The sequence below is a fragment of the Sus scrofa genome, chromosome 3 (assembly GCF_000003025.6).
Source record: "Sus scrofa isolate TJ Tabasco breed Duroc chromosome 3, Sscrofa11.1, whole genome shotgun sequence".
Classification (NCBI taxonomy): domain Eukaryota; kingdom Metazoa; phylum Chordata; class Mammalia; order Artiodactyla; family Suidae; genus Sus; species Sus scrofa.
The window spans coordinates 59,836,431-59,856,220 of NC_010445.4; the positions used below are offsets into that span (position 1 = coordinate 59,836,431).

The 19,790-nt window shown below is 48.8% G+C and overlaps 1 protein-coding gene across 1 annotated transcript in view; it reads left to right on the plus strand.

Moving 5' to 3' along the window:
* Nucleotides 1–19,790, plus strand: part of TRABD2A (TraB domain containing 2A) — a 51,472-nt gene that overhangs the window by 29,961 nt on the left and 1,721 nt on the right. The window contains 6 exon segments of the mRNA XM_021088400.1: nucleotides 5,219–5,306; nucleotides 8,561–8,623; nucleotides 11,831–11,956; nucleotides 18,408–18,446; nucleotides 18,448–18,567; nucleotides 18,569–18,667. Coding sequence (XP_020944059.1) covers nucleotides 5,219–5,306; nucleotides 8,561–8,623; nucleotides 11,831–11,956; nucleotides 18,408–18,446; nucleotides 18,448–18,567; nucleotides 18,569–18,667 — 535 coding nt within the window.

Genomic DNA, 19,790 nt, shown 5'->3' on the forward strand with positions numbered 1-19,790 from the left:
GAAGGTGGGAACACAGCATAGGCTGGAAGGTCCAGTCCCAAGACTGGATCTGCAGACCAGAAGAGGCTGGTCTGCAGATCCTCGGGGAGCTGACTTCCGGGAGAGGCTGGAGGAGGTGCCTCTGCTGGAGGGTTGGGGGGGACGTGGAGACAAGAGAGGAAGGGGGGATTTTACAAAAAGGGACCTGCCCACTCCCCCTTTGGTTAAGGGCCCTGAACAGGGACAGAGTAACCGAGGGAGGTGGGGTCTTGGTGTGTAGCAGGCAGGCCCATGTGCTCGGTAGCCTGTGGACACTCAGAACAAGGAAGAAAAAGTAGCAAAGCAGAGAGGAGGGACTTGGAGCTGCATGGGGTCATTGGATGACTTGCGCCCTGCAATATGTTACTTCCAGAGAATTGAAAACTTCCTGCCAAAGACCTCATGGTCAGATAGACAGGAGAGTGGGGGAACGGTCCAGCAAGGCAGTGTCCTATCCACTGGCTACTGGGGCAGTGGTCAGAGGTGATATGTCTTATTCACCCTTGGGGGAACTAGCGAGAAAATGCCACAGCATCTTCGGTGTCGTCAGGAGCCTGGTGGAGCGTGGCCGGCCCAGTTCCCACCTGGAGCCAGAATCCTCACCTTGTCCCCTCTGACCTAGCTCTCCTGGAGGATTCACTGCTTTGTAAAATTCCTTGAGTCTGGATTGTCCCCAAAGATGGTCCAGCCAAACCCTTCTCTTGTGATGTGTGCCTGAAATCAGCTTGGGAAACCCAGCACCCTCTCTATCCCTTGAGGAGGAGCACAGCACACACTAATGTATCAAAACTCTAGAAGTTCCATAATGACAAAACTCATTTGATTTTTTTAATTGAAGTATAGCTGATTTACAGTGTTGTGTCAATTTCTGCTATACCACAAAGCAACGTAGTCATACATATTCTTTTTTTATATTCTTTTCCATCCTGGTCTATCCCAGGAGATTGGATATAGTTCCCTGTGCTATATGGTAGGACCTTGTTGTTTATGCAAAAACCTGTTTGATTTTGTTTAGCCTTCATCCCACTCCCTTTTCCCATAATAACTTCCATTAATGTCTCATGAACTCATCAGCCAGCAAAGGCTGCCCTGATGTTTGGAAGATGTGTGTATTGTGAACAGTCCTGTCCTGTCTTTCATGTCCTTGAAACCTGTTGGTTACCTGTGTCTGTCTCCCCACCTTCACCTGCTCCTCACAAGCCAGCTTTTTTGGGATCCTTATGTCTGGGTCATTCTTGGGGGAGAGTTCCAGATTGTCGGTGTCCCTCTTAAGGCACTTCCTCTGGTGTCATCCAGTGGGGGCTGACTTAGGACAATCCTCCTTTTGTTTGGACACTGTCCAGGGTTTTGAGTTTCTTTCTTTCTTTCTTTTTTTTTAATAGCAGAGTCCATGTCCTTATATAAGGAGCACAGATGAGGCTTTTGCCAACTGTGGGCAAAAGAAATAAGATGGCAGCTCATGAGTGCTGTGTCAGTGGATTTAAAAGAGGCCTATGGTTTCTCCCCTCAGGTCATCTTTGCTTTGAACCAGACCCTCCTGCAGCAAGAGAGCCTGAGAGCAGGTGGCCTTCAGATGCCCTACTCCACAGAGGACTTCATCAAACACTATAACTGCGGGGACCTCAGCTCCATCATCTTCAGCCATGATAGCTCCCAGGTGAGAGCCCTTTTCCCCTGCCCAGCTCATGGCACCTTTATATGCAAGAATAAGGACGTTGCCTGCTGACACCTGGACATCCTGTGTACAAAGGATCCAGGTCATGAAAGGCTCTAAAGATAAAACTGGACAGATGTAGGTGTTGAAAGAGATGCTGCAGCTAACAAAGATATTCTTTAGGGAACTTAAGAATGGAGAGGGCCACTGATGAGAGTTCATTCCAGGATCCCCATCAAAGGATGAAGCTTCAAGAGGTTTGGCAGCAGGTCACTTAGGCAGCCGGCAGCAGGTACCAGCCTTCAGAGAGGGGGAAGGGGTCTGAGTCTGAAACCCCTTGGCTGACCTAGGTAACTGTTGAGACATGATGGAGCAGAACTTCGGCTGTAGCTTTTGGTGGCTTCTAGGAACACATGAGCACGATGCAATGGCAAGTGTACATGGTATTCTTAGAGCTTCTAGTACATAAGCGGGGGAGGCTACCGGCATTTCTAGACATGAATTTCATCCTGCAGTATTGCAGTAAGTGTGGCTGAGCTGGTGCAGTGAATGTACATGCAGAACAGACCTTACCTGGGGCTGGCTAGGGGAAGGGAGAGGCTGGCCAGGGCTCAGAGAATTGCAGCCTCCCTAGAGGAGGGAGGTGAGAGCGATATTTGTTATGCTTTGATCAAAAAGCTTCCCACGGGACAAACCATGGCTTCCTTCTTCTCCCCAACAAAAGCATGTGGCAAGTCCAGCTGAGCTTCTGCAACGGGGGAGTATGTTGTCTTCCCCACCTGCCAGGGGATGCTGGGAATGAAGAAGGGAGCTGATGGGTGTGAAGTCTAGTAGATCCGGGGACCCTGTCATAGGATATGTGAATGCTTATATAAGAGCTAAAAAGGAATGGCGGCCCTGGGTCCGGGAAGAGGGACAGGAAAGGCTGAATCTGGTGTCACCCTGCAGTTGTCAAAAGATACAAGGAGGGAGTTCCCATTGTGGCGCAGTGGAAACAAATCGGGCTAGTATCTATGGGTATGTGGGTTTGATCCCTGGCCTTGTTCAGTGGGTTGGGGATCTGGCATTGCTGTGAGCTGTGGTGTAGATTGCAGACACGGCTCGGATCTTCCATTGCTGTGGCTGCAGTGTAGGCTGGCAGTTATAGCTCCAATTTGATCTGTAGCCTGGGAACTTCATATGCCTCAGGTGCGGCCCTAAAAAGCAAAAGCAAAAGCAAAAAAAAAAAAAAAAAAAAAAAGATGTGGGAACTTTCCAGAGAGTCTAGGGTAGGAGCAGGTAAAACCAAGGCAAAGCAAAGAAAAGGAAGGGGAAAACAAGAAATACGCTAAAGAAGGCACAACAGAGTTTATGGTGGTGAGAATTCTTATGTACACTGGATGGGGTGAGGGCACGAAGTGGGGAGAAAGGTCAGAATTGATTGGGAAATTAAAATCTGAAGGAGCAGAAAAAAGTTCACATGGGTGGGGCATTTGGAAATTATATGGACACATGGAAGTCTGACGGCCCTGTTAGGGGACAGAGGTCTCATTTTTTTCCCCCTGTGGCTCCTCCATGCCTGTGATATTCACAGTGCCCTGGACTGGTGTGGGTTGTGGGGAATGTGCCCGCTCTTGTGGAATGAGGGCCAAGCGGGTGGCCAGGCAGTGTGTGACGTGTCCTAGGTCCTGTCTGGCATTTAGGAGGCAGGGCAGAGGTAGGTCGTCTGCACATTTGGGGCTTCCTGTGTGGAGAGGCTGCTGGCGCCCAGGGAGTGCTATGCTGAAGAGCTCTGGGGAAGGGGACAAGAGGCCCCAACATAAATGACGTGATTAAAAAAAGATGCTGAGGAGACGATGAAGGCTTTTGATTTGAAAATGAAAGAATATTGGAGTTCCTGTCGTGGCGCACCGGTTAATGAATCCGACTAGGAACCATGAGGTTGCGGGCTCGATCCCTGGCCTTGCTCAGTGGGTTAAGGATCCAGCATTGCTATGAGCTGTGGTGTAAGTTGCAGACCCGGCTCCAATCCTGCATTGCGATCCGGCGTTGCCATGAGCTGTGGTGTGGGTTGCAGCTCGGATCCCACATTGCTGTGGCTCTGGCATAGGCTGGCATCTACAGCTCCGATTAGACCCCTAGCCTGGGAACCTCCATATGCCGTGGGAAGCGGCCCTAGCAAAGGCAAAAGACAAAAAAAAAAAAAAAAAAAAAAAAAAAAAAAAAAAAAAAAAAGAAAGAAAAGAAAAAAGAAAAAGAAAGAAAGAAAGAAAATGAACAAATATCATTTCAAGGAAATAGCAGAGGAGATCTGTTATCCATCAAGTGGAAATTGATGGCCTCCTTACAGCGTCGGGTTTTCAAGAGGTCTTTGAGAGGCTATTGGAAGTAAGAGAAGCAGGAGGGTAGACACCCTATTCTGTATTTGAGGAGGGTAATGGTTGACCTGGTTGTTAACTCCCTGGAAGGAGGAGCCAGTGTGCACCCAGGAGAGGGGGCAGGGCTGAGGTTTGGAGCCAAGGAGAGAACACCCCTTACAGCCACTGCATTGCAGAAACCACCCCTGTTTGTCACAGTTTTGGTGTAGCAGCACCCTGCTGTTAGCCAAAGCACTGAAATTGGCTAACCGTGCTCCAGAGGGCAAAGAACATGCCTGGAGGGCAAAGAACATGAGAGAAAGCAAGAGGGAGCGATAGGAACTGGAAAAAGAATTAAAATTTAAATGTATGGAATTTATAAAACATTTGAATGTTTATAGAAGTTCCATGTATCTGGGAATTGAATGGTAATATTTGATTCTAAACTATGTAACTGTGTAAAATTATGTTTATGAAAAAGATCACATGTGAATCAAATAGCCACTTCCATATGGCTGTGCTGTGGAAACAACTCAAGTGTCCATTAACAGATAAACGAATAAACAAAATGTGGTGTGTGTGTATATATATGTGTGTATCTATATACACACACAATAGACTATTACTTGGCCATAAAAGCATGAAATAATGCCATTTACAGCAACATGGATTCAGTTTTATATCTATATATGTGTGTGTACATATATATATATAGTATATATATATAGTGTGTATATACACACACAATAGAATATTACTTAGCCATAAAAAGAATAAAATAATGCCATTTGCAGCAACATGGATTCATTTTTATATAATGCATGTGTGTGTGTGTGTTCACGTATACAACTGAATCACTTTGCTATACACCTGAAACTAACACAATATTATAAATCAACTATACTTCAATTAAAAAAAAAACTGGATGGGCTATGCCCAGAAGTGGTTTCCTTAAATGGAACAGAAATACTGTTTGAAATAGCTTAAGTGTTCTTCCAGGGCACTTCATTTGATATTTTTTTCACTTGGGTTACAGAGAATGATATCGCAGCCTGGAAGAACAGCAGGCGGGAGATTCCTAGGATGGTGTGCCACACTTGCTCTTTGCCTTGCAGCATCTTGACTCTCTGGGCTGGGTGATTTGATGCCCAAATAAACAGCTTCATAGCCCTGTGGCCGTTAATTTTTGTTTTTCTTTTTACTTTGGCGGAGGTTCCCAATTTTATTAATGCCACGCTACTGCCCCCGGAACGCATCACCGCTCAGGAGATTGACAGCTACTTCCGCCGGGAGCTTCTTCTTTGCCTTTGGAGCTGGTGAGTGGCAGGCTACTTCTTAGACCTGGGGGCTCTGCTGCTTCTCTCAAGGAGCGAGTGTTGAGGGGGGCCCTGGTACACGGTGGGAGCAGTGACACCACCTCTTACTTGTTGATGATGCCAGAATATCCAGCGTGTTTGAAATTTTGCTGGATAGGTTGGTGCTTGTGATGCTCTCTATCCACGTGGGGCTCCTGATATACTCCTGAGCCCTGAAGGCACTTCTCGCTCTTCTGAATTCAGAACTTAAGCAGAATTTCTTTCTGGCACCTTTCTGTGTTTTTAACTTCCCCGAACATGTGGTCTGTCTTCTCTCTCCTACCTGACTATGGGGGGGGGGGTGTCTTCCAAGTTTAAGGCTGGGGGGACTGTTACATCAGCTATTGTGAACTATCAGTAGTTTGTACATGGAGATAGACTTGGAAAATTATTTCTTTTTGTGGGATTTTTAAAGTAAATTCTCTTATCTTTTTGAGCCATTCTAATATTGCTTTGCAGCCTCCAGAATTGAGGACAGAAATGCCAGAGGCTGGGTAGTGTGCACAGGAGTATTTGCTGGTCCAGGCTTTCTTCTTTCAGTTCTTTCACTAGCTTCACAAATTTGGACTGGGTGCCCTACTCAGGTTTTTTTTTCTTACGAGTGAAATCTGGGGATTGGAGAGAAGCATTTCTGGAATGGCAGAGTGAGTGATCCAGCCTAATCTCCCAATCTCAAGATCCTTCACTACACCTGCAAAATACCTACCCCCTTTTTTGGCCATGTAAAATAACATTTATAGGCTCCAGGGACTCAGATCTGGATATATTTTAGGGAGCTATTTGTCAGTTTACCACAACATCTGAAAATCAATTAATGTGGGAGTTCCCGTTGTGGCATAGTGGAAACGAATCTGACTAGTATCCGTGAGGATGTGGGTTCATTCCCTGGCCTTGCTCAGTGGATCAGGGATTCGGTGTTGCTTTGAGCTGTGGTATAGTTTGCAGATTTGTCTCGGATCCTGAGTTACTATGGCTGTGCCCTGGGCCTGAAGCTGTAGTTCCAATTCAACCCCTAGCCTGGGAACTTCTATATGCTGCAAGTGCAGTGCTAAAATGCAAAAAAGAGGAGTTCCCGTGGTGGCGCAGTGGTTAACGAATCCGACTAGGAACCATGAGGTTGCGGGTTCGATCCCTGGCCTTGCTCAGTGGGTTAACGATCCAGCGTTGCCGTGAGCTGTGGTGTAGGTTGCAGACGTGGCTCGGATCCCGCGTTGCTGTGGCTCTGGCGTAGGCTGGCAGCTACAGCTCCGACTGGACCCCTAGCCTGGGAACCTCCATATGCCGTGGGAGTGGCCCAAGATATAGCAAAAAGACAAAAAATAAAATAAAATAAAATAAAATAAAATAAAATGCAAAAAAGAAAGGAAAAGAAAAAAGAAAAAATCAATTAATCTAACATGTCACACAAATAGAATAAAGGACAAGAATCACACTATCATCTCAATAGGTACAGAACAATCATTTGACAAAATGCAATGATGAAAACACTCATCAAAGTAGGGATAGAAGAAAACTTCATCAACCTGGTAAAAAAAAGTTGCTATGAAACATCCACAGTTGACATCCTTTATTTTTTTTTCCCCAGCAATGCCCACAGCATAGGAAAGTTCCCAGGTGCCAGGGATCAAAACCATGCTACAGCAGCAAGCTAAGCCACTGTGGTGACAAAGCTGGATCCTTAGCCCACTGTGTCACAGGAGAACTCCTGACATCCTCTTTAATAATTAAAGGCTTAGTGCTTTCCCCCTAAGATGAGGAACAAGACGTGGAAGTCTGCTCTCAGCATTCCTCTTTGGCATTGTGCTAAAGGTTCTAGCCTGGCAATTAGACAGGGAAAATAAATAAAAGGCATTCATTGGAAAGGAAGAAGTAAAACATCTCTTTTCTCAGATGAGATAATCTGTGTATAGAAAATCCTAAGCAATCTATCAGAACCAAACCAAAACCAAAACAAAAACCTATTGGAACTAATAACCTAATTCAGGATACAAGATCCATATATACAAAAATCAGTTCTATTTCTATACCCTAGCAATGAATAATGTGTAAATGCAGATAAGAAACCAGTTCCACTCTATTCAGTATCTTGTAATGACCTGTAATGGAAAAGAACCTGAAAATGAGGAGTTCCTGTTATGGCTCAGTGGGTTAAGAACCTGACGTAGTGTCTGTGAGGATTCCGGTTTGATCCCTGACCTCATGCAATGGGTTAAGGATCTGGCATTGCTGCAAGCTTTGGTGAAGGTCCTAGATGTGGCTCGGATCCTGAGTTGCTGTGGTTGTGGTGTAGGCTGGCAGCTGCAACTCTGATTCGACTCCTAGCCTGGAATTTCCCTATGCTGCAGGTGTACCTTTAAAAAAAAGAATCTGAAAATGAATTTATACATGAGAATGATGCACTGCCTACTGTGCTAACAAGGCATCTTGAATTTATATATATTGTATGTATAACTGAATCACTTTGCTGTGCACCTTAAACTAACACAACATTGTAAATCAATTATACTTTGGAGTTTCCACTGTGGCAAAGTGGGTTAAGAATCAGACTGCAGTGGCTTGGGTTGCTGTGAAGATTTGGGTTTGATCCCCAGCCCAGTGGAGTGGGTTAAAGGATCTGGCATTGCTGCAGCTGTGGATAGGTTGCATCTGCGGCTGGGATGTGATCCCTGGCCTGGGAACTTCCATATGCCACACTTGTGGCCATAAAATTAAAAAAATATATAACTTAAATAAAAGTAAAAAAGAAAGGAAAGGAAAAAGAAACCAGTTCCATTTACAACAGCATAAAAAAATACTTAGGACTCAATTTAGTGATGAGCAAGATATATCATAACAACTAAAAACATCATCGAAAGGAATTAAAGAAGACTTAAGAAAGACATCTCATGTTCGTGAACTGGAAGACATAATAGTGTTAAGATGATACTATTCCCCAAATTGAGCTTGAGATTCAGTGCAACCCCTATCAAAATCTCAGCTGATGAAAATGTTTTAAAATTAGTGGTGAGGGTGGCACAACTTTGTGAATGTTCTGAAAATCACGGAATTGTACATTTTAAAAGAATGAATTTTGGGAGTTCCCTGGTGGCCTAGTGGATAAGGGTCTGGCATTGTCATGACTGTTGCTCAGGTAGCTGCTGTGGCATGGGTTCTATCCCTGGCCCGGGAATTTCCCCATGTCACGGGTGTGGCCACAAACAAAAAAAGAATGAGTTTAATGATATTCAAATAAAATTGTTAGTAGAAAAAATAAGGGATCAGTTTCCTACATCCAGTTTGTTAAAAAGTTCTACCAGGAAACAAATCGCTGTGTTTATCTTGGTAGCCCTGGGTGGGTCTGGGAGCGGGTTTCCCCCTCTGTGAGCCCTTGGTTCTATGGTTGGATTGTGGACTATGCTGTGTTGTGCTGTGCCCAGGTCCAGCATGTCTCAATGAATGGCTTTCAGCTGTCAGCTCCTGCCCTGCAGGTGCCCCAACAGGGGTGAGGCCCCAGAGGCCCCTGTGGCTTGTTCCCTGGTGGAGGTGATGGGACTCTCTGTTAGGACGCAGAGCCGGTGGCTCTGCTTCAGTGGCCCAGCCAGATCTGCCTGATGGAAGGCGTCGGGCGCTGCAACAAGGAAGCGCTGGGCTCTGGTACAAGGGAGAGCGGGTGCGCCAGCCTGCCTGCCCCAATGTGGTCTTTCTTCCATTCCTGCCAGACTCACTTGATAGGTCAAGGGCTTCCCTGCCATCCCATGTTGGGATGATGGGCCCTGGGAGCAGGGGCAAGGTGGGGGCTTTGGGAGGACAGTGGACTGCCTTGTGGTGTGTTGATCTGAGCAGTTTGGTGGGCTCCCTTCCAGATGGGGATGGGGCTGGACAGATCACACTACAACACCTGGGCTTGCATGGTCCTCAGGGCACAGTTCTTCATACTGCTGCAGCTCTGGGTAGAGACCTCACAGCCTCTGGGTGTTGTGGGTGTCAGGGGTGCCCTGGACAGCCGCCAGGGCCAAGTGGGGCTGCTTTTTCCACCACGCGAGTCCATTTCTCCCAGTGCCTTCTGATGGCTGAGTTGACCAGAGGGAACCAGAGAAATTCAGAAACTGTTCCCAAACTCTTAACCTTGGCAGCATGAGGTTTAAAAAGCTGCATGGTTAACACACTTTTAATTTTACGGTGAGGGTAACTCCAAACTGAAAGCTCCAGAAGTTTGAAATGAAATAGCAACTGGGGAGTTCCAACTGTAGCTTGGTGGGCTAAGAACCTGACATGGAAGTTCCTGTTGTGGCTCAGCGGGTTACCAACCTGACTAGTATCCATGAAAATGCGGGTTCAATCTCTGGCCTTGCTCAGTGGGCTAAGGATCCGGCGTTGCCATGAGCTGTGCGGTAGGTCACAGACGTGGCTTGGATCTGGTGCAGATCTGGTGTTGCCAGTGGCTGCAGCGCAATTTGACCCCTAGCCTGGAACTTCCATATGCTGCAGATGTGGCCGTCAAAAAAGAAAACAAACAAAACCCCCAGAAACTGTTGTTAGGGGGATTTACAAATAAAATTTAAAGATGAGGAATGGAGATCGCCTTTAGAGTAGGAGGAGATTGAAGTCAGAATAGCTTGGTCCATAATGATAAAGATGGCTACTAGGGGCTTTTCATTCACTTAACAAATGAATTTTCATTCTTTTTTTTTTTTTTTTTTTTTGTCTTGTTGTTGTTGTTGTTGCTATTTCTTGGGCCGCTCCCGCGGCATATGGAGGTTCCCAGGCTAGGGGTTGAATCAGAACTGTAGCCACCGGCCTACGCCAGAGCCACAGCCACGCGGGATCCGAGCCACGTCTGCAACCTACACCACAGCTCACGGCAACACCGGATCGTTAACCCACTGAGCAAGGGCAGGGACCGAACCCGCAACCTCATGGTTCCTAGTCGGATTCGTTAACCACTGCGCCACGACGGGAACTCCGCATTTTCATTCTTAATTGGTTGAGAGAATGGATGCTGGAGTCAGACCACCTAGGTTTGAGTCGAAATTTGCTTATTAATCTTTCTGTGGCTCTTCCTTGCCTGTAAAGTGGGGATAATAATATGCCTACCTTATAGGGTTGTTGTTGGGGTGGGGGGCCGAATGACGTGTAAAGCACCCAGAGTGATGCCTTGCACCCCATAATGCTCCATAAATGTTAGCTTTTCTTTTTTAAATTGTGATTACTCCCTGTTCCATGGACTTGACAATGGCTGGGAAAGTGACAATCGTCACAGTAGCACTTTGCAAGCTCAGTCCCCTCCCCCTGCCCCGAGTCGAGGTACCGTCTATACAAGACTTTGCTGTACTGCTGCACCAGGGCTAGTCTGGGCCTTGCCAATGTCCCTGTCATCTGAGTCATTTGCCCCTCATCCACCATGGGGTCATAAGTCATAGACTTTACAGTTGGACCCAAGAGCACAGTAGAGCCCAGTACCTTCTGCCACAAACACCTCCCTAGGACTCCCCAGGCTTCCAGAGGCTACTCCAAGTTCACTCTGCTTCTTAGAGCTATGGAATCAGGACAAGGGAGAGTTTGGATGGACCTTAATTTGCTTTCCTGGTCTCCAGCTTTTGGGTATTCATTTGTCAAAATTCCATAGACTCTGGGTGAAGCTGCCTGGGTTTAGATTCTGCTCTGTTGCTTCTTAATGTGTGAAGTCCTGAAGCTACTTTACCTGTTTTCCATTTTAAAGTGGCGATAGGAGTTCCCTGGTGGCTTAGTGGTTAAAGACCCAGTGTTGTTACTGCTGTAGCTCATGTTGCCTTGCTGGCCCAGAAACGTCTGCATGCCACAGGTGCAGCCAAGCCAACAAAAACTGGCAATAATGATACATCTAAGGTTCTGCTGGGTCAGAGGATGGAGTGCTGCAATTTAATTAGCCATTTCGGACATTAAAGTGTTAACTGTCACAGAAAGGGACATTGTGACCCCAGAGGGTCATTCAGTTCTCAGCAGCAAAACCTGAAGTGAAAGAAGGTGAACCCCAGGAACTACTAGCCTTGGCCTTTAAAATACTTATTTGAAGATGCCTCTGTAAGCTTATCTGGTTGATCTTTGCTGCTTTTTATTGAAAAAGAAAAAAGTGAAATAAAATTCAAGTTGAGGTTTCCAGTTATGGTGGCTTCTGCTAAATGGAGGGTTTTCGTGTGCATTTATAAGTATACATAGGACGGAAGGGGCCCGGGGGCTCAGAGGTGATTGGTTTATACAAATGGGAATGGTTGGGACTGTCAGCTCTGGATTCAGAAGCAGGAGGTTGGGACTTGCTGTCCTCTTAGCTGTGTGACTCCGGACAGCTCACTGCACCATTCTGATCCTCAGTCCTCATTTCTGAACTGCCTGACTGGCAGGGCTGTTGGGGACCCCATTGCAGAAGCTCCAACTGTACTGGCCTGGACAGAAAGGAGGGGGGTGGCAAAGGTTATTTCTTCGTTTCGGGGTTTGTGCTTGGGGGTCAAGAGAACTGCTGCATTTCTGATGGTTTTTCTCACCGCAGGGCATTTCATGGGCAACAACACAGTTCTGGATGTCATTCGGCGTGAAGGCTATGAGGTAGAATACGCCCCCGCTGGATGACCCATCAACAAGTAACCTTTCTGTGCTTCTATCCTGACTGGGGAGCAGCTCGGGGAGCCGAGAGCCCCACAGGCTGCCTGGGCGCCAGGGCGGACTGTGTTCTGAGGGGCTCCAAGGGCCCCAGGATGGCCACTTAGTGACTATTTGGTCCCTGGCTCAGCTGGCACTCCCTTGTGGCTGGGGCTTAGTCAGACTTGGCTTGGCTGGCTGGGTACTTTGGGCAGCAGAGGCCACAGTGGCCTTTCCACGGCAATGGTTGGGACAGAAAGGAAGGTGAAGGGGGAGTTCTCCTCGTGGCTCAGCAGTAACAAACTTGACTAGTATCCATGAGGATGCAGGTTCAATCTCTGGCCTTGCTCAGTGGGTTAAGGATCTGGCATTGCCGTGAGTTGCGGTGTAGGTTGCCGATGTGGTTCAGATCAGGCATTGCTGTGGCTGTGGTGTAGGTTGGCAGTTGCAGCTCTGATTCGACCCCTAGCCTGGGAATCTCCATGTGTCATGGGATGAACCTAAAAAGACAAAACAAAACAACAACAAACAGAAATAGCAGAAAGAATCACAATGTTGTAAATCAACTATGCTTCAATAATAAATAAATAAATAAGAAAGGAAGGTGAAGGGGAGGTTGCTCCGAGGTCCTGGGGCCCAGGAGAGGAACTTAGGCTTAAAGCTCCATGCCTCTGACTTGGCCATTTGGGAAGTTTTATGAAGGCGGGTGGTAGAATCAGACCTAATGTAAGACGGCAGGGGTGGGGGTGGCTGGAAGTACAGGACGTGCCTGTCAGACCCATCTCGGGGCAGGAGCAAAGCCCCCTCTCTTTCTCTGAGCTGTTTTCAACCCCTTTCTTTCTTTCTTTCTTTCTTTCTTTCTTTTTTTAAGACCACACCTGCAGTATTATGTAAGTTCCCAGGCTGGCTTGGGGTCAAATCTGAGCTGCAGCTGCTGGCCTACGCCACAGCCACAGCAGCACCAGATCCTAGCCACAGCTCACGGCAATGCCAGATCCTTAACCCACTGAGCGAGGCCATGGATCGAACCTGTGTCCTCATGGATACTAGCCGGACTCATTTCCACTGAGCCACAATGGGCACTCCCCTATTTCTGGTTTTTATGCAGAGTCCGCCTCTGACCCTGCAGCCCCTCTGTAAAGAACCTGGGGGGCCCAGACCTGCCCCTCCCCACCCCAGCAATGCTGCTGACCCCACGCTGGCCTCCCTGCTAATCTCTGGCCTGTGTCCAGTCCTAGGGGGCACGAGGTGGCCATTCCTACCTCCCCTTAATACTAGACTGCTCGGGCCCCCAGAACAAAATACCTTAGCCTGGGTGGCTTCAACAATAGAAGTGTTTTCTCGTGGAAGCTAAAATATGTTTTCCAAGATGTCAGCAGGTTTGGTTTCTCCTGAGGCCTCTCGCTTTGGCTTGCAGACCGCTGCCTTCTTGCTGTCCCCACAAGGCTTCTCCCCGTGCACACACAATCCTGGTGTCTCTGTGTGTCCAAATTTCCTCTTCTTCTAGAAGACACCTGTTGGATTGGACGAGGGCCCACTCTAAAGGCCACCTCTTTAAAGACCCTTCTCCAAATACAGTCACGTTCTGAGGTCCTTGAGGTTAGGGCTTTAGCGTGTGAATTTTTAAGGGATGCAATTTGTCCCATAGCACACCCTCCCTGCCACTCCCACTCCCTCCAGATCCTGGTGGCCAGCGCCCCCTCCTGGCAGAGCCCTCAGCTGTGGGGAGAGGACTCCAGGAGGAAACTGCCCACCCCAGCTGAGGGGATGGAGAGAGGTCCAGCTGTGTGTTGGGAGACCCACCTTCACCTCATGTGCTCTCAGGCCAGGTCCTCTCTGTCCCCTCACTCCAGAGGCTCCTCCCTGGGGTTCGCTTTCTATCCCAGGAGCCATGATTCCCCCGTCTCCCTCTCAGCGGGAAAGCTTGGATAGGATACATCTGGGCTTGCTTTACCCCCACCTGTCTTCATGCCCTGTATTCGGGGTATCAGTGATGGCAGTTCTCTATGCAGCACTTCTGCCCCATGGCACCTGGAGTCCCTGGACAGGGATCAGATAACCTGCCAAATTTGTGGCAACCCCAGATCCTTTAACCCGCAGTGCCAGGCTGGGGAACAAATCTGTGTCCCGCTGCTTCAGAGATACTACTTAGCCTGTTGTGCCTGAGCAGGAACTCCCACACAGCACTTTTTCATTTATAAAAGCCCTTACCCAAGACTTCTCATTTTGCACCTTCACCAGGCCTCTGGGTTCTTCCATTAAAAATCTTTCACTGGGAGTTCCCATCGTGGCTCAGTGGAAATGAATCTGACTAGTATCCATGAGGACACAGGTTTGATCCTTGGTCTTGCTCAGGGGATTAAGGATCCAGTGTTGCTGTGAGCTGTGGTATAGGTTTCAGACAAGGCTCGGATCCTGCATTGCTGTGGCTGTGGCTGGCAGCTGTAGCTCAGATTCGACTCCTAGCCTGGGAACTTCCATGTGCCGTGGGTGCAGCCCTAAAAATACCAAAAAAAAAAAAAAAAAAAAAGAAGGAAGAAGTCTCTTTCAGGGTTCCCCGGTGGCTCGCTGGGTTAAGAATCTGGTGTCGTCAGTGCTGTGGTGCGGGTTTGATCCCTGGCCCAGGAACTTCCACAGGCCACTGTGTGGCCAAAAAAAAAAAAAAAAAAAGAAAACCTATCTCTTAGATTTTGCCCCCTTTGTTGCTAAAGCCATGGCCCTCTGGTCCCTTCACCTTTCTGAGGGGCTAATTTTGAAGTGTCCCTTACTTGGAAATCTTCAAGGCTTCTTGTTCTCTTCTGGTTTCTTATGCTGGTGCCTTGGCACCCAGACGCCACCCTTTCCCAGCATGGATACACTCAGGCAGCAGGAAACCTGCCATCCTCCTCGCTGCCTCCCCACCTTTGAGAGGTGGACAGGTGCCCTTCCTTTCCACCGTCTGCAGTGCTCCCCCTCCCTCTGACACTGGGAAAATCCTGCCCATCTCTCCACCCTCCTCCCCTGCCTCCTGTTCTCCTTCAGCTCTGGAGGAATCTGCTTTTGCGTGTGTGTGTGTGTGTGTGTGTGTGTGTGTGTGTTTATGTGTGTGTGTGTGTGTGTCTGTCTGTCTGTGGGTCTTTCCTCGCCCACTGGACTGTGTGCTCTTGGAAGCAGGGTGAGCAGGGTCTTCTGGTCACTCCTCAGACCTGGCCCCAGACTGACTGACTGGCCTGGGGTTGGCCACACTATCCTTGGGGCAGCCTGAAAGGGTCTTACCTCTGTGTGTGTGTGTGTGTGTGTGTGTGTGTGTGTGTGTGTGTGTGTGTGTGTGTGTGTTGCTGGTTGTTTCCTGTCTCCTTAATTCTGCCTCTAAACATGACCCTCCTGGGGGAAGGGAGGTCAGGCATCAATATTTAAAAATTTTTTTGGAGTTCCCGTTGTGGTGCAGTGGTTAACGAATCCGACTAGGAACCATGAGGTTGCGGGTTCGGTCCCTGCCCTTGCTCAGTGGGTTAAGGATCCGGCATTGCCATGAGCTGTGGTGTAGGTCGCAGACATGGCTTGGATCCTGCATTGCTGCAGCTCTGGTGTAGGCCAGTGGCTACAGCTCCGATGAGACCCCTAGCCTGGGAAACTCCATGTGCTGCAGGAAGCAGCCCTAGAAAAGGCAAAAAGACAAAAAAAAAAAAAAAATTTTTTTTTTTTGTGAGATTCTGACACACAGGGCTGAGGACCAGTCCTTTCACTTACTGGGCTGCTCACACTTCCCAGGGGAGGAAGTCACATTTATTGACCCACTGTCAGGTGGTGGCCAGGTTCATACGGATCTCTCGTTAACCCTCAAAACCAGCCTGTGAGGTGGGGGTTTCTTCTCTTTACTGATGAAGAAATGGTGAAGGTGACCCAGCCGAGCAGAGTCCAGAAACAGTTTGGACCCCTCACCCACACAGCCCTTTGTTCTCCCGCTTCTAGCTTTCCAGCCCCTTCCTCTTTGTTCATGCAGTTTCCTCTGCCAGGGATCCATTCAGTGCCCCACCCCTAATTCTGTCAGAATTTGTGACATCCTCCGCTACTCCTGCGTCGGTTCACCTTCTTGCATGGTCCCAAGGAGCTTTGGTATATGCTTTGCAGCAGTTATCCTGCCGCTTGGCACACAGGGTGTGCTGCATGAGGGGAGGATCTGAGAGTTTTCAGGGGTGACCCTGCCTACAGTGCTTCTCGGTAAGGCCACGAGGGAGCCTCTTGCTATGGAGAAGAGGAGGTGAGGGGCTAAGGGCCCTGAGCCAGGGAGAGGCCCACAACCAAGGGAAGGGCAGGAGGACCAGGGCAATGGCTGTGGAGGTACCTGCCTCCTTTTTCCCCTCCTAGGTGGCCGTGTGATAATTCTTGAGGGATGAATCTGAGCATATGGAACTTGAATCTGGGCAGGCTGGTGTGGAGGGTGACCTAGCTTACCCCAGCCCTCCCAGCACCCCGGATCTTGGTGAAGGCCAGGATTAGCACCGAGAGGGGTGTGTGTGTTGGGTGAGAGGAGGGCAACTGATAGCCACTACCCACCACCAATCCAACTGGCAGACTGAAAAACACAGGAAATGCTTCTGGTTGTAAAGCTGCCTTTCCCTGCAGAGAAGAGGAGGGGATGGGGGTCCTATTGGGCTGATCCTGAGGGTTCAGCCAGGATCCATTACCCCTCTCCTCCCACCCCACCAATCCCAACTCTTTCCAGGATAATGGATGGTGTATCAGTTTTCTTTTTGGCTGCCATAAAAAATTACCATAAACTGGAGTTCCCATTGTGGGTCGGTGGGTTAAGGACCCAACATTGTCTGAGGGGGTGTGGGTTTGATCCCTGGCCTCACTCAGTGGGCTAAGGATCCGGTGTTGCTGCATCATAGGTCACAGATGCTTGGATCTGGTGTTGCTGTGGCTGTGGCACAGGCTGGCACCTGCAGCTCTGATTTGACCCCTAGTCTGGGAAGTTCCATATGCCATGGGTGTGGCTGTAAAAAAAATTACCATAAACTCAGTGATTTCAAATGACACAGATTTATTATCTTATGGTTAGGTAAATCAGCAGTCTGACTCAGGCCTCACTGGACTGAAATTAAAGGTCTGTACTCCCTTCTGGAGGCTCTAGAATCTGTTCACTCACTCTCTTTTTGCAGCTTAAAGAGGCTTCTCACATTCCTTGATTTATGGCCCCTTCCATAAAGGAAATTGCATCTCTGACTGTTCTGCAGTCACATCTTCCACTGATCACAGAAAGCTTCCCTGGTTTTAAGGGCTCATGTGATTAGATTGGGGCCCATCCAGAGAGTCTAGAATAATCTCCCATCTCAAAGTCCTTAATCATATCCACAGAATCCCTTTTACCGTGTGAGGCAATGTATTCACAGGTCCAGTGATTAGGATGTGAACTTCCTTGGGGGTCATTACTCTGCCTGCCATGGAGCCCAAGGAGGATCTGGTGCATGTCCCTTTGGCTCCACAGTGGGGGTGCTCTGAGGTTCTGGTCAGCCTCACTGCGGTATGTACAGTGTCACTCACCCCCAGATAGAGGCACTGGGAGCAAGAGGAATGCCTGTGAAGTGCATACCGTGTGCTCATGTGTGAAGCATGGTGCATGGGCTGTTTTAATCCTCCCAGCAGTCAGGTGAGATATGTCAACTTCGCAGAAGCAGCAGAGGCCAGAAAGGCTAATTATCTTGCTCAAGGTGTCAAGGCTGGGTTCTCGCCTGGATACTGCATGTCCTGCTGTGCCCGTGTGCCCTGGAGAGAGGCCACAGCAACCAGGTGTTTTTTTTTTTCCCCTTGGGAGACTACCATGGGGAGAAAGGCAGGTAGGGGATCAGCAGCCTGTCAGCACAAGAAGAGAGTGTTTATATTGTGGCAGAAATGACCAGGAGCCTGGCCTTCATGAGTGACTTGAGGTTTAGGTAATTTTGGGAATCAGAGGGACCAAAATTTGGTAACCTAGAACCTGATCTGTAATGGGATGTTTAGGCCTAAGCTCTGGATTGGGATGTGTTCAGCAGCTGGAATTTTCTGTTTCGGGATGGCATGGCGACTGGCAACTGAAGAGCCGCTTTCTGAGTAGAGCCCTTCTTAGGGATATAGAAAGGATTAAGAGGCGACACAATCGTTTTAAGTAAATAGCATTTAAACTTAAGCACCATAATCGTCAGTGACTTTCTACACAGTAGTGACTCATTAGGGAAGGACAGTAACTATAAGCAGTTAAATAGAAATCTTATATTTCTTCCCCGGAGCTAAGAGATTTGGAGAATACAGTGCGGGTGCGTGAGGGGGAAAAGGCGTCGAAGTGAGTTTTCCAGGTGGCTTTGAGAACCCTCCCTGGCCCGCTTGAAAATTCACATGATGGGCCTGAAGTGAGGTCCTACGCCTTAAGGGTGGGGTAGGGCACCCTGCAGGGGGACCTTCTTCCCAGCCCTCTTCCTTCCTTCCCGTTAACAGAGGCAAGAGTAAAAGCCCCGCATTGCGTCCTGCTGCCTCTCTTGGCTCCGGAAGCGCCGACCCCGGAAGCACCTCTACCGGAAGCTGGGGCCGCTGGGCGCTCACTGTTACAGCCCTACGCGTCTCTGCCTCACGTGACTGTGCCCGGAAGCATGGACTTGCACAGAGGCAGAAAGAAAGTTCCGGAAGAAGCGGAGACGGCCTTAGCGGAGGCAGTGGCTTCGGCAGTTCAGCGACCTGTGCCTCTGACTGGAGGAGAGGTAAGGCTGTTGAGCTGGTCAGGGGTGGCCAGGAGCCCAGTGCCCGAGCTGTCCTCTCCCGAAGTCCGGCTGGGAGCCGCCCAGGAATGCGGGTCACACTGCCTAAGGGGCAGGGGCTCAAGGCTGTGATAGGGGCGAGTGTCCCCACCATCACGTCTTTCCCATTCCTTACTGCCCTGGGCGATGGTTTTCTGTCCTCTCTGTAGAGGTGAATCCAGATTAAAAGGAACCACTGCAAGCTGGGCCAGGACACATCCGTGTTAAGGAACAGATTGGGGCTGGGGAGTATGGATGGATCTGTTGAAAGTAGCATGAAGCTGGAATCAAGGTTGAAAGGAACTGATTTCCCAGCTATTTCTTTATCGTGGATCAGGGAGAAGCTCATAGCTGTGTGGAGCTAGAAGCCGTTTTGTGGAACTAGAAGCCGCTCTGTAGGAATGGGCTTGTTAAGTCCCACATTTTGCAGAGCGTTTGGTCATCACAGATTGTACACTTAGAGATGCCTAGTGGGTGAATCAGAGGTGGGTAGGGGAGCCTAAGATGGGAACCCAGGCTGGTCTGTTGGAAGAACAACACCAGAGAGGCCTGGGATCCAGGATCCAGTTCAGTTCAACCCAAACTTTTTTAGTTCCTCCTTTGTGTCTGCTGTTAGGTTGGGTGCTGTGGTTTAAAGTGAATCAGACCGACATAGGCCCTGCCTTCAGGGAGCTTATAGTCTGGGGACAAAGCTGGATTTCGAGTTATTATGTGCGGGGGAGGGGGGCGGGGATCGGTGAGGGGCTGCAGCGATGTGCAGGGTCATGAGGGTCAGGAGAGGCCTCCTGGAAGATGTGACCTTTTGACTGATCCTGAGTAGAAGCCTGATAAAGTATAGCCCAATGAACAGAGCTTCTCAGTCTGGATCAGGAGATCCAGGGATTGGATACCTGCACAGGTGCTTAATATAAATGTTGAATGAATGTGTAAACATCTGAACAAGGAGGGGAAGGAAGTCCAAGCTGAGGGAACAATGCAAAGCCGGAAGTGGGGAGAGAGATAATGGTAGAGGAACCAAGATTCGGGCTGGAGCCTGGGAAGTCAAGGGGGAGAGGGCTGAGGTGGGTCTAGAAAGGTGAATTGGGTG